The 13974-nt window shown below is 50.2% G+C and overlaps 1 protein-coding gene across 18 annotated transcripts in view; it reads right to left on the bottom strand.

Annotated features, from left to right (window-relative positions):
- Positions 1–2822: 2822 nt before the first annotated feature.
- NFASC (neurofascin) overlaps positions 2823–13974 on the bottom strand; it is a 77695-nt gene continuing 66543 nt past the window's right edge. For 17 of the 18 annotated variants that reach the window (XM_048926457.1, XM_048926450.1, XM_048926459.1 and 14 more), the window contains 3 exons: positions 13053–13184; positions 12511–12580; positions 2823–7181 (listed from right to left, as the gene is read on the bottom strand). In XM_048926457.1, the coding sequence (XP_048782414.1) occupies positions 6950–7181; positions 12511–12580; positions 13053–13184 (434 nt within the window). In that variant the 3' untranslated portion in view covers positions 2823–6949. Of the gene's footprint in view, positions 7182–12510; positions 12581–13052; positions 13185–13974 lie in introns of those variants that run through there. The other variant, XR_007373290.1, reaches the window with a different exon arrangement.

Below are 13974 nucleotides of genomic sequence, written 5' to 3'. Positions count from 1 at the left end.
GAGAGGGGATTTTTCTTTTCTTTTTTTTCTTCCCTCTGCCTTTACCTCACTTGCCACAGTGCAAGGACCAGTCAGAGCCGCTTGCAGCATGATGCATAATGCATGTCTCAGCCTCCGGGCTGCTGCGCCCACCCGGTTCCTTCAGGAGCTCCGAAACCCTGTCCCTATGGGGTTGGAGCAGGTGTGGGGCTGGGGGGCAAAATCCCTGCTCTGTGGGGTGGGAGCAGCCCCAGCTGCTGGGCTTCACCAGGGACACCCACTCCTGTGCAGTGTTTCTATATATGTATGCACTCCCCCGTGCCTGAAAATATGTGTGTAACTGTAGGTGTACGTAACTGGGTTTATGAGCAGGCTGCAGAAATTGCTTTACAGCAGCGTTTTGGGAAGTTCTGTTGAGACAAGTGTGGCTGGCATAGGTAGGACCTGAAGCACACGTTGTGGGGGGGATCTGACCAGGAGGGTGATGCTATGGGATGTGACAGGGACAATCCAGGAGCTCCCAAGTGACACTCTGAGCGAGTCAAGGTGCCAGCAGCTCCCAGTCTGGGCTTGGCTGAGGGGTAAAGCAGGAGCAGAGCAGTGGGAGCAGCGGTCGCCCTGTGCTTCCCCTCTTTCCCAGACCAGTTAATGATGGAGGGAGATCAATGGCACTTGGGCTGTCCGCAGGTTAATGGCCTGCAATTACAGAGGAGTAATTAAGGCATCGGTATCTCTATTGATTGGCAAAGCTCCAGCGGTCTGCGTTCCTCTGGCCAGACGGAATGGGTTCCACCTGTCCTTCTCTCGTCCCTTTCTTTGCTCTTGGCAGCTCTTTTGGGGTGAGACCAGGAGGAATTGACTGCAGCCCTTCCTGCTGTCACCTCCGGGCAGAGCAGAGGTCTTTTGCCCATCCTCTGCTCCTCTCCTTCACATCTCTGCTCCCACAGCTCCCAAGGGTTGGATCTTGGGGTATCAGTGACCCCTTGAGGCTCCGTCCTGTAGGAGCTGGGGGAGGAAGCAGCCCCATAAGGGCTCCCATGGCCACTTCCCAGTGCTGCTGGAGCTTTTAGTGACGGTAATGGGGAATGTGCTGGAGGTGGAATCGCCCCTCTGAGGGAACTCAGGGCTGTCAGCATCGATCTGCACCCCACCGAGGCCAGGGGAGAAGTGGGTGTTGTGAGGTGCCATAAAGAGGGCTGAGCACTAATGCATGCATATCAACCTGGTATTGATCACGGGGATGGGGCTTCTATCACTCATTTCTGGGCAATAACTTGATTTTCCCTACAGGAGTGATGGGAATAACAAGCATCTATCAAATAGAGTGGATAAAGGAGTACTTCTAAGGTTTCCTGGTTAAGCCCACCTGGTTCAGAAGGATCCTGCTCTGCTTTGATGCTTGCTGGTCCTGTGCCAGGACTGCAATGCTCGGTGCCATTCCTGCCCCATCCTTCCAAATCCCATAGGACTTTGGGGTAGGGATTGGGATGGCTGCTGCCCCCATTGCCCCAAACACTCTGGGACTTCTCCTGCCCAAAGTTAAGGTGCTTCTGTTCCCCACTGCTGTCCTGTCGATGGGGAGGGGGTGGATGAAGCCCCCCCTCAGCACTGCAGTAATACTTTCATCCTCTTAGTGAGGTCTGCAGCAATTACATCTTCATTAGCCAAATAGCTTTGTGTTTTTCCCCCCTTCCTCCAGCCCATTCTCGTCAAGGCTTTGCACAAGGGAGCAAAGAGCACTTCAGAGCCTTGAGTAGGGATGGGAAATGCAGGGCTCTGCCGGGAGCTGTGGGGTTGGGGGCACCTGGGTTAAACCTTGTCTCTCCAATGAGTCTCTTGGGCCATGGATGCTTCCTGCTCCAGCTTCTCTGTGCTCTGTGTGGCTGTTGGTGTTGTGTCAGTGCTGGATGCCAAGCAGCATCACCCATTCCCTGGGCACTGCTGAGCCACCTGTGTGGAGCAACGGCTTGTGCCTCAGTTTCCCCAGCTGGGAAGGGTGCTGCTGTCTGCACTGAGGCTTCCAAGGTGGTTGGTGAGGGCTCTGTGCTCCCATGAACATCAGAGCTGGTGCTGCTGCTCTATGAGTGCTTCCCCTCGTGCGAGGATGGCAGGATGGTGTTAGACAGGCTGGGCTGAAAGAAGTTAAATTGCACAGCAGTCACATCGCTCCCTTGGCTGATAGGTGCTGCCCCAGGAGTCGGGCACAGTGCAGATGGGTGCTGCATCCTCAGGGCTCTGCTCTGCTCCCCTGTACCAGAAGCTCTCCTGATGCGCTCAGAGCAGATGCAGGTCTGGTGCTGCTGCTTTGAGCCGCAGCTTCATTGAGATTGCAGGGTCCCCCTGCAGGGCCGTGTGGGGCGGGAAATGCTTCTCCTATGGATGGTTTGGGGTGAAGTGCTGCTGAGCCTCCTCCCTTCCCCAGCTCCTCCACCACCAACCTGCCCTGCTGTGTCCCATCACAGCTTCTGGGCTGCGCTTTTTGCTGGGAAGGGCTGTGGGTGGGAAGGGCACAGCCTCAGTGGCTAAAAAGGTGATGGACAGGAAGGGCAAGCATCGCCTGAGTTTTGAACAATGTTTTATTATATGTTTAGTGTTCTCTATACAAAAAAATCCCAGTCTTTTTCTTTTTTTTTTTTTACAGTGATTCAAAAAAAATGCTATCTGAGTATTTTGGCTTTCTTTCATCTCTCATGCAGTCAGTTTATAAGTCCTTATATTAAACACTTCTTCTGCAGTCCGTAGCTCTTCTTGCTGTAAAGTGTTAATTTCACAGCTTCAGATACACATTTCTCATTGAAACAAGTGGGTTAACGCAAAGGTGTTGATTTTTTTTTTGCTTTAAAAAAAAAAAAGGCAAATAAATACATAGAATATTTAGACCAACCAGGTGGTTTTACAGAGAGAACGGATGGAGAGATATTTACAAATTAAAGGGAAACAAAACAGTCCGATATTTTTTCCTTCCCGTGAGAGAGGAAGAAACGAACACACAGAACGCTGTACTGCAAAGGAAGAAGTTGGTGTTGAGGGTTTGACACAGGGTTTGGATCATGTTGGACAACCAAAGCCCAATGCCTGCTTGCAAAGGGCACAGAGACAGGTGATGCTGGGCAGGGGGAGCCGCTGGTGCAGCAGGGCGTTGTGCTGGGACCAGAAACTTGACGTTATTCTCTTCAATAAAACAGGTCTTAGTGCAAGAAATAGGAGGTGGGTGGGTTGGTTTTATTATTATTGTTATTTTTTTTAATTTTACAAGGTTTATTTTTATTGCTTAGCTGAAATTGTTTGCTGCTAGTACACAATTGAGCCGGGTGTGAGGTTGCAGGTTGAGCGCACAGCTGTGCTGAGGTGTGCACCGAGGAGAGGCAGCGGATGGATGGGGGGGATGGAGGATGGATGGGGTGTGAGATGGATGGGTGGACGGGCAGGAGGGTTGATGGGGCAGGCAAATGATATGGATGATATATGGAAGATGAGATATGGAATGGTGTGTACAGGATGGAAGGATGGATGGGCACCAGGGCGAGTGGATGGGCGATGGGGTGGATGGATAAATGGGACGCGGGATGGATGGATGCAGTGCAGAATAGATGGGGCAGGCATGGGATGGATGGATGGGGTACAGGATGGATGGTGTGTGGGACGGATGGATGGGGTACGGGATGAATGGATGAGGTAAGGAATTGAAGGGTTGTAGGATGGATGGATGGGACTTGCAAGGGATGCTGCTGCACGGCTCTGCCCTCACTCCAGCCTCACAGCAGTGCATTCTGCCTTGCCAGCTCTATCTATCCTTGGAGGCAGAAGTGGCCATCCTGCAGGGACTTGGGGGCTTTCCTCTCCAAGAAGGCAATGCTGTGCAAGGCTGTTGTGAGGATGGGCTGTTGGTGTTTCCACGAGGAGGGTTTTAGGAAGGCTCGTTTTGTCTCTTGGTGTCTCTACAGCACTTCTGTCTGTCTCACTGCAACATCGCTTCAGGGAAAAGAGGAGCAGTCTCAGCATTGCATCAAAGCAGCAGCCACTCCCTCCTGCCCTATGCCTGTGCTCCATGGTTAGCACCAGCTGGCCATGCGTATGCTTGTCTTTGCTTTTTATCCTCAGTGAGGACGCATTTTCTGTACAAGAGGTGCTCAGAGCATCACCTGCTCCAAGAAGTCCTGCAGGGATGGGCGCCCTTTGATGGGCATTGCAGGGCCCAGCCCTGGGGCTAGCACAGAGCCTCCCCACAGCCCTCTGCTTGTCCCTGGTTGAAACTTCAGGGCAACTTGCAAACAAATACAGTAATTTTTTTTTTTAACTGTATCTTCCAATTTTTTTTTTAAAGTAAATTCACACCCAGCAGCACAAGCCCACAAAAATCACACTGAGCCATTCGTTCTTGGGTCCTCATTGCCTTTGTTTCCTATTTGATCACAAGGAAGATGCTGCTCAGACTCTGTCACTGTTTCTGTGAGGCTTTTTGGGGCTCACTGAAGCCACGTTGCACTGGACAAGCACGGAAAGGCTGCAGGGTGAACACTGCCCAGCTTCCAGCAAGATGCAGAGAGGTTAATGGCAAGACACAAACACCAGTGTTAATACAAATGGCACACAGCAGACAGGTGGCACAGCCTGCCCTGCTGCCAGGACCGATGCCTCCTGGAGGGCTGAGGATGCTGTGTGGTACCCAAGGCTTCCAGTTCCCACAGCAGAAGCTGCTTCTCTATAGCAGTGGCTGCAGGTTGCTTTCCCTCCAAGCTATGCGAACTCGTACAGACAGCTGTGGGCTCAGGAAGCAGCCCATAACTGAGAGCTGTGTTATGTTTGGCTTAATGAGTTTGCTTAAAACCTGAAATGCGATTGTGGGATAGGCTGGGGATGCTCTCCTTAGAGAGGCCAATGGTGAAAGCAGCAGGAACGGATCTGTTGCACGAGTGCAATTACAAGGAGGGTCACAGCAGCAAACATGGCCCTGCCCTGCAAGGTGACATTGGGAAGGACCCTGGCAGATGGCTCCTGTGCTGACCTGGAGCCCCTCAGCTGTAGGGTTGGGGTTGGGGTTAAGGGCACGTCACCCGTCTGCTGTCTGCTTGCAGCCTGTTTTCTCCCATGTGCTCTGTTAATGCTGACCCGGTCCTGGCTCTCCTCTCCAAAGTGCAGGATCATTGTGCCATTAGCAGCTTCAAGAATGTGGCAAAGTACATCTGAGCAATCCCTATTAGCAGTGTTCTCGTTAGCGATACGTCTTCGTAGCAAACCAGCTGAAAGAATAATTGCGTTAATCCTATTGCATTTAATCCATTAAGCTGAACAAAACCCTCCTCCTTAGGAAAGAAAGGAAAGAAAAAAGGAAAAAAATCCATCCTAACATCATTCAACGTCTGCGAAACGTCTGAAGGAATCCGATCTCTCTCAGCGAAGGTACCTTTGGTTTCAAAAGTGCAGGAAGTGGGAGAATACACACAGCGTTGGCCACTAAAGGCTCTACCCTCTACAGGATCCATGCGTTCCCATCTGGGAGATGTCCAGCATCCTACTCCTACTGCTCCGCTGGCTCCGAGGCCGTCGCATTGGGGAGCGAAGCGGGGTGGGGGTTTAGTGTCAGTCTGTTAAACATCCTGGGATGTTGGAAGCTGTGTAAGGCATGTGAAGGAGCACTCCTATCCGAGACGCTTCGTTACGGCGTGTTTCCCAGGCTGAAAGTAAATTGCGTGGGGTTTTGATATGTAAAGAACAGCGGAGGTGAGTTCGGCGCTGTCTCTCAGGCTGATTGATTGGGGGGGGAAAAGGGGAGGGATGGGGAGGGGAAAGGCCGCTGTGAGAAATTAGGGGTTAGCTGAGAACGCCCAACCTGGCACACAGCTGCTGCTGGGGGGGGACCTCAGTGTCCCACTGCTGTTCCTGAGGGATGCGTGTCCCTGATGTGCTGGAGCAGTGTGCAGGGCAACAGTGGGGGTCCCATAACCGCTCCCAGGGGGGGTTTGTTTCAGCCTGACCGGGTGCTTGGTGGCTTTCTTTTTGTTTCTATAAGCAGTTTCTGGTCCCCTCATCCCTTGTTCGTACTGGTCCTGCTTCCACTCCCTCTTTGCTACATAAGATTTATGGAGTTGCCTTTAAAAGAAAGCAGGCATGGTCTGGGGAGGGGGGTTTCCCCCAGACTTCTTACAAAGCAAAGACTAAACTAAAATGTTTTGCCTGTGCTTCCCCAGGCAAGTGATGCTGTGAGCCAGGCTTGGTGGGCAAGTGGCTCTTAGCCATACTGCAGTACATCCCAGCAGCTCCTCATCCTCCTGGGGCTCCTGTGATTTGGGCCTGGTGGCCCTCAGGGCTCCATCCCACAGTGTTGAAGACCCACACTTTCTCAGCTTGAGATGCTGCTGGAACTTTCAGGAAGGTTTGTGAGAGGCTGTGGGCAAGGTGCTGCATGAGGATGGACATTGCTGCAGTGCAATATCGTGCCGGCGTTGCCCATGTGGAAACCACTCTCCTTTTCTTCTGTACATTTTTGATGACTCGTTTCTCTGCTCAGCCATTTTCCCTCCCCAAATTCCTTTTTTTTCCCCCTGTTGTCTGGAACCTTCCTATAAATATATATATTAAAAAAAAAATAATAATAAACTCCCTCCCAAAAGAAGAGAAAGGACACGGGGAGCTGGGTACAGCACTCCTGCATCCCTTCATCCCTGCGCTTCAGCTCCGATTCTGGCTACATCTACAACTCATCCACGCCTCGGGAGTCCTTGCCATTTACTTGTTTGCTAAGGATAAGATGGCATTGGCAGCAACCTGGTCTGCCTGTTTGCTTGGATTATTTTTTTCTATATTTTTTTCCATTTTTTTTCTTTTTTTTTTCTTTTTTTTTGTGTGTGTGTGTTTGTGTCATTGGTTGGTTTTCATCTGTATGTTGAGTTGGAGGCGGTGGTGGTGGCGGCTCTTTAACCCCCCAGCCACTACAAGCCCCACAGGCTGTTCGTGGTCCCATTGCGTTGCGCTATGCTAATGAATAGATAGCATTGACTGGGGATGTGGCTTCCGAGCTCTCGTTGCCTTCTGTCTCCTCCTTGTCCTTTTTCACCGTGTACTGGCCAATGAAGGAGCCGTCCTCGTTGAACTGCCCTTCCCCACCCTCTCCGTAGTCCACCAAGCTGTCGTCGCTCTCCTGCTGCTTTATCGTGCCATCCAGGGATGTCTGGCTGTTGGGCAGTGGTTTGTTGTCTTCATCACTGGTGGACAGACAGACAGAATGAGGGTTGAGCGTGGGGATCGCGAGGGATAAAAACCAAGGGCTGGATATTCAAAGGTAAATCCAGTGTGTGACTGTGCTGAGCTGAGAGAGCAGGAGAAAGGCACTGAGTGCAGGCAGCGGGTCATGGGGCGCTTAGTAGGAACCCAAGGTCGGCATGCAGCCTCCATGAAGGAAGCCCATAGCTGGGCTTTGTGCTGTGGTTGGGATTTCTGATAGCCCAGCCCTGGTGGCTTTTGGTTTTAGAAAGCAATTTTGTGCTATCACCGAATCACAGGATATCCCAAGCTGGCAGGGAATCATAAGGATCCCGAGTCCAACTCCAGGCTCCACATAAAACCACCCAAAAGCCATAAAGCTTGTGTGAGAGCACTGCCCCCAATGCTTCCTGAGCTTTTTACATGACACACATTGCTCAGAGCAGTCTGACTGGATGTACGTGATAAATATCCTTCCCTTGTCATTGCTCGTATCCTTTCCTTCTCCCTGCATTTTAGCCAACCTTGATGTAACCTTGGTTTAGTGAGGTTTGTTCCCAGCTTTCCTTGTGAAAGCACACATTGTTTTAGAGAGCTCCATGCAATGGGGAATACTCAAAGCACTGCGAGGGGGCAAGTACAGGATGCCAAGTTCTGTGCAGCTCCTGAAACTCATGGGAATTTACCTTTCCAAGCTTATTTCTGAGCATCTAAGCTTGTTTGCCCAACTCTTTAGTTGCAACTCTTCTCTTTTTCACTGGAAAGATTAGGCCAGGTCACTGAAAAACAAATCGGCTGACCCACAGGAAAAAAAAAACCAATCTTTTAAAGAAACCTTTTAACAAAAAATGGGGGAAAAGCTGTTTTCCTCTCAGGAGGGCAAGGACTGGTGCCTCATAAATAAAGATAGAACTGCATCGAGGACGAGAGAGTTGCTATATATAAAAATTAATTTTCATATCAGCTAGTCATTAGTTCATATTTGAGCCCACATTCAGCATGCAAATTGTGTAACACAGCTAAGGAGATCTCTTACGTACCTTGAGCATTTTTCCTCCCTCCCACTCCTGTCTCTATTTATTTGGGTTTGGTTTAGTCCTGCGCCCAGCAGGCTCGCTCCCCTCTATGGCAGTCCACTCTGTTCTTGACTTTTATTAAAATTGATAAAAAATAGGGGGCTATTTCAAAGCTGTGCACGCAGAGTCATCAATCAAAGAAAAAAAAAAACGATTCAGCCTATTTTTTTTCATTTGTTTGCTTTTTTGGAAAAACAACCTCCCGTAGCCTCTGGAGTTTTGGGGCCATTTTTCATTAAAGCAGCATCTCAGGATTCGCCCTTTGGGCAGGCAGCATCCACAGCACGGTGCGTGGTCCTGGAGAGGGGAACAGGGAACATTTTGCTTGGACCAGGGGGGAAAAATGCTCCTTAGTGATGGGAGCGGCCAGGGAAAGCGTTGCATCTCTTTGTGCCATTTCATTGATGGCATTTCATTAATGGCATCAGCTCTCTGCAGTGGGAGAGGAATTTGGTATCCCACGGCACAACTGGCAGCTTTGTTCCGTGTTTCCTTCCATCAGCGCTTTGTGAATTAAGCAATGATACAAAACCAACGTTCCAGGCCTTGTGTTAACTTGGCATCTCGATAAATAATCGCTTGTTAGCTTCGTAAGTGGCTCCTTTCTAGGGGGGAGAGGATTCAGTCTGCAAGCAAGACTGTTAGAAAGCCCAATTAACGTCAAGTAGAGAGTGGCAAAAACCAGATCCTTTTATCTGAAATACCCCTTCCCAAGATTTGGGGTGGGTTGGGTTGGACTTGGATCTAGAGCCAGGTTTTCCCTAAGGTGGGCTCTGCAGTGCCAAGCTCCCCAGCAGTGCATTTCCCATGCCTGCCCTGGTTTTACCTCTCTCCAACGCTGCTCATCCTTGTTAGTGCATTAGGAGGGCGAAGCAGATATTCATCAGCACGCTGATGCGCTCTAACCCTGTTAACATGGATTTCTAAGGGATTTGCTGATGGGTGCATTAAAGAAGCAGAGCACCCAGCTCAAATCCGTCGAGGAAGTGCTATCCTGAGCGGCATAAATCATCGGCAAGAGGGGAGTCTGGAGCCAGGGGGAGGGCGCTGAGGGGTGATGCAGAGGATCCAGCCCTTCCGCTCACGTCTGTTGTCAGCATCCCTTGGTCCCACTACACGTTGGAGACCAGTTTGGGATGAGGGTGACGTGGCTGGTGATGCCCATGGAGCATCTCCAAGCAAAATGCATCGATGGGCATCGATGGGGGTACTCTGGACCCCAGTGAGAGATAGAGGAGTCGTGTTTAACGTTAGGTGTTAGGTGAAGGCGGGTGTATGGGGATGGGATGGGGAGGGGAGAAACAAATTGCAAAAAGGAGTAATTAAAAAAAAAAAAGCTAAATGTGCTGGAGTTCTGGCAGCACGTGGTCCTACCTTTCAAGAGACCTTCATGGTCCATGTGGATAGACCAGGTGAAAAGGAGAAGAAAGAATGGGAATAAAACAGAGAGAAGCAGAAAGAGCCTGATCAGAGAGAGATATGATGAGGTATGCATTTACAGGGGCAGTGCTAAAACCAAAACAAAAAGTCACTGCATTCCTCATGGAGCTCATTGCCTCGTTATACCAAATGGAGCCAGTGGAATTGTTCAGATCTGGAGGAATCCCATCGCTGGGGAAGCTGACCCAGGAGAGCACAGCTGGCAGAAGCCAGGCTGCTTGTGTTGGGCTGATGGCCAGGCACAAGCTGCAGGGGGCAGATGCCATGCTGGGGGACAAACAACATGCTGGCCAGGGGTAAGGTGAAGGGACCACTCAGCATCCCCTCCATCCCTCTGCCGGGCTTCCATGCTGATGTAACATCATTGCATGGTGATGTCAACAGTTGAACCTATTCCTCTGTCCTCCCCTTGCTGGGCTGGGGGCAGCTCTGTGTCTCCTGACCTGGTTGCTGCTCTCCACAGTGCACTGGGGTGTGCCACCAGATCCCAACCTGAACCAGAGCTGCATGGAGCCCAGGAGGTAAAACCACTCAACTCTCCCTTCCCAGTAGCCCAGATTTCTGGTTGGTTCCCCCACGTGCAGCTTTTAAACATTTGGTATAATGAGGCACAGTCACTGGCACAGAACACTGTCCAAGGATAATGGTCTCCTGCTTTGAAAATAAGCTTCTCAGCTTAGCCTCTGCCCAGGAAAACCATTATTCTGTTAGTGGAACAGAAAGATGTGACAGTATCTCTTAATTATAGGCTGCAGAGATTTGAAAGTTGCATGCACAGGGCATTAAGGACGTGAGATATGATGAGAGCATATCAGACATGCTATGTGGAGGTAGGGAGGGAAACCAGTGAAGAACTCACGTCAGCTCAGATCCTGTCCTTGCTTGAAATACTAATTGCTACCCTCCTTGAGCCTAGCATCGCAATCATTTTGAATCTTAATCAGCCAACAGCATTTCATATCAATCCTTCAAGTTCACCTTCCTTTCTGCCTCCTTGAGAGAACCTCCTACCACTTCTGTTCCTGATGGAGGGGCAGAGTTCAGGGTCTGGTTTTATTTCTCTTGGGTTGCTTTTTTTTTCTCATGTCTAGCTCATGGGATGCTGATGGAAAATGCAAGAGCATCATGGGGCTTGGTATGAAGACCGCACTCAAGCACACCATCCCCCTTCCCAGCAGCATTTAAGTACAGTATCCAGCTGTTACAGGAAGAAATCTTGTCTTGGTTTAGTAAATCCATGACTCGCAGAGCAAGGGTCACATCCATGCCAGCAACGTTGCAAAAACCTCAGCTCTATGGATAACAACCCCAAATACTCAAAGCAGGACCCTTCCAGCTCCTATGCTTCAGTCATTCCTATGTGAACGATACCTGTTCTTGTTGCTCTCGTTGCCCTTCTATTTTCTGCATGCTCATGGCAGTGGGGCTGTCAATAAGAGGCTGAGATGGAGCTAAGCAGGAGCTGCTGCATTGTGGGATGGTCAAAGTATGGAAACCAGCAGTAGGTTTTCTTGATCAAACTATTATTTTCTGTACCTAATGGTTTTATCCATAGCTTGAAGGTGTTGCCCCTGCATGGTGCGAAGGGCAATAAGTGGTGACTTCTTCCTGCAGTACCTATTTGGGTTCCGATTGAGGTATATTTGTATTCTCTACCATTCCTACCAGAAAAGTGGGGAGCTTTGGTCTTCTGACATCCTTTGGAGAAAAACCTAACGTGGTTACCATGCTACAAACAGTATAAATGTGATGGTACAGAGGAATGCAGTTGTTCTGCTTTCATTTATGCATTGTGTGCAGGCAGACCTATTCATTTTGCTCCCTCTGAAGTCTTTGGTGGAACATGTGTGAGTTGTTACATCCCTCACTGAATTGTAAGTAAATTCTTCCCATCTTGGCTACATCAATTTGTAATGCTGGGAGTGCTGGTAATGACATAGGGTTTAATTAACCCCTGTTTTGAAGTCAGGAGGAAGAACTCCCACCAGACTAATTGGGCTGTGGATCCAGCTCTGATGGAAAGGTGCATTTAAATCCTTTAGCAAAAAGCAGAGCACACAGTAGGTGCTCAGAGGGCAAACTGGGTGTACTGTAAAACATCCCTGTCATCTGTCGAGTGTGGGCGATCCAATGAGACCTGACACATTACCTGCTCCTGCTCCCTGGAGGCAGCGGGGGCACTGACATGGCTGTGAGGTGCTGATCCCCCCTCTGAAACATCCTAGGAACTTTTCCAGCAGGAAAGATGGGTGTTGCTCCTTCTTGCTCAAAAGGGGCTGCTGGGAGGCGAGGAGAATCGGAGCGGTTTGAGCAGGATCAGTGCTCAGCACTCCAGGGGCTGTTTGAGAAGGGTTTCCCTGGGGACCTTGGGGCAAAGCCTTGCTTTGAAGCCTGGGCAAGCGCACCTGCATGCTTTCGGGGCTGTTCTCAGCATGATTTTGGGCACTTCTTCCTCTATGAGCAGGAGAGAGGCTGAGCTATGGGGTGATGTCCCTGAGATATCCACAGGATGCTTCAGGAATTCACTCTAGCACCTTTTTTCCATGTGTGATCTGTAAGAGCCACGTGCTGGGTCACAGCATGCCAGCTCTTCCCGGACTGACCCAGAAGCAAACCTTTGCAGCCAACTCCCTGCTTTAGGAGCTTTAGGAAACGTTTCCTTTGGCAGAGGACTTGCAGAGAGAATGAGGCAGGAGGAGAAAGGTGGGAGAAATAACTGAGGAGGCTGCGTGGCACCGTGGGGCTGCGGAGGAGGAGAGCAGTGAGGGGCTGTGATGGGGCTGATGGGGATGTGGGTCCATGCCAGGGAGCATACCTGTAGTCGAACGAGCCATCTTCTACGTTCTTGTCCTCAGGGTTCAGGTGCTCATCTTTGTTGTCACGCACTGTAAGCAAACACATCCCCAGCATCCCCGTCAGTAAGCCTGCAAGGTGAAGTGCAGCTGGGTGGACTTGCAGGCTGCTTCTCAGACTTCCTGCTGCAGTGGCACCAGGGGCACCGGCACACGATGGAAACTGACTTTTCTTAAGTGCTTGTCTTTGCTTTGCAAAAATTTAATGAGCTTTTTTTTTTTGCTTTTTTTTTTCCTGCCTGAAAAGAGCTCTTTCTGGATGTGGCTGAGCAGATTTGCAGAGCAGAGGTGGGGTCAGGCAGAGCAGCAGCATCCAGCTCCCTGCACAGCACACAGCCCTCACCCGCCCTTTAATTAACTAAAATGCTTCCCACTAATAACAGCGTTCCCACTATGGAAGAAGGAAAGTGCTTGAAATCATGAACACGTATCAGAGCAGCAGTTTGATTGCCTCTGAAGCCTGGTGATATTTACAGCACAAAGGATCACCCCGCAGTCCTCTTACCTGGGTATTTCCCTCCTCTGCTCCTCTTAATGAAGCAAACAATCAGCAGAATGAGGACCAGGAGAGCGATGGCACACATCAGCCCAATGAACCAGCCCTGGGTCGCGATGTCCACATGGTTCTTGGTGTAAGCTGGGAGGAAAATGGAGAAAGGAAAGAGCTCTAAGGGGAGGTCAGGACAGTGGGGAGAAACAAATGACCAGAAGGACTCAGTCCACGCTATCTGTAGCACTGCATTTGTATATATATATATATATATGTGTGTGTGTGTGTTTTCTGGGTTATCAGATGCCATAGCACAGGGATCTGTGGCTATTTTAATGGTGGGTCAACTCAGCATTTTTAGCAGGAGCCACAAACAGCAAAGGGTCACAGCGTAAAGGAAAACCTAGCGGAGACTGGTGAGAAAAGGCATTGAAAGTAATGGCAAAAGAAGCTGGGTAACAGATTTGATCTTGCAAATCCTGCACTTGAAAGCAGCCCTGGAGGTCTGGGATCGAGGTGCCCAAAGATAAAGATGCAGTCCTGGCGTGCATAGCTTGGCCAGTGTATGAGCAAGCAGCAAGTGCAGAGCTCTGGGAGGTCATAGAACCACAGAATGGCTTGGGCTGGGAGGATCTTAAATAGCATCAAGCTCCAACCCCCTGCCATGGGCAGGGTTACCAATTATATCCTCAAGGAACATCCCAGCTTGCTGAGACGTGGTTTGGGAGCATTGGGATGTCGTTGTCCCACGGTCTGGTGTGACACTGAGTGAGGGGAGGCGTCCTGCTCCTGCAGCCATGCCCTGCCGTGCTGCATGCAGCGCCCGTGTGCGGTCAGACCGACACATCTGTCTCCTATAAATAGCACCGAGCTGCCATTCTCGGGCTCTCATTGACACACGGTTGGTATTCAGCAAGACAGAGTGGAGGAGAAAATA

Source organism: Lagopus muta, chromosome 24, assembly GCF_023343835.1.
Source record: "Lagopus muta isolate bLagMut1 chromosome 24, bLagMut1 primary, whole genome shotgun sequence".
In the NCBI taxonomy this organism is placed as follows: domain Eukaryota; kingdom Metazoa; phylum Chordata; class Aves; order Galliformes; family Phasianidae; genus Lagopus; species Lagopus muta.
This window is presented reverse-complemented; position numbering and strand designations above follow the sequence as displayed.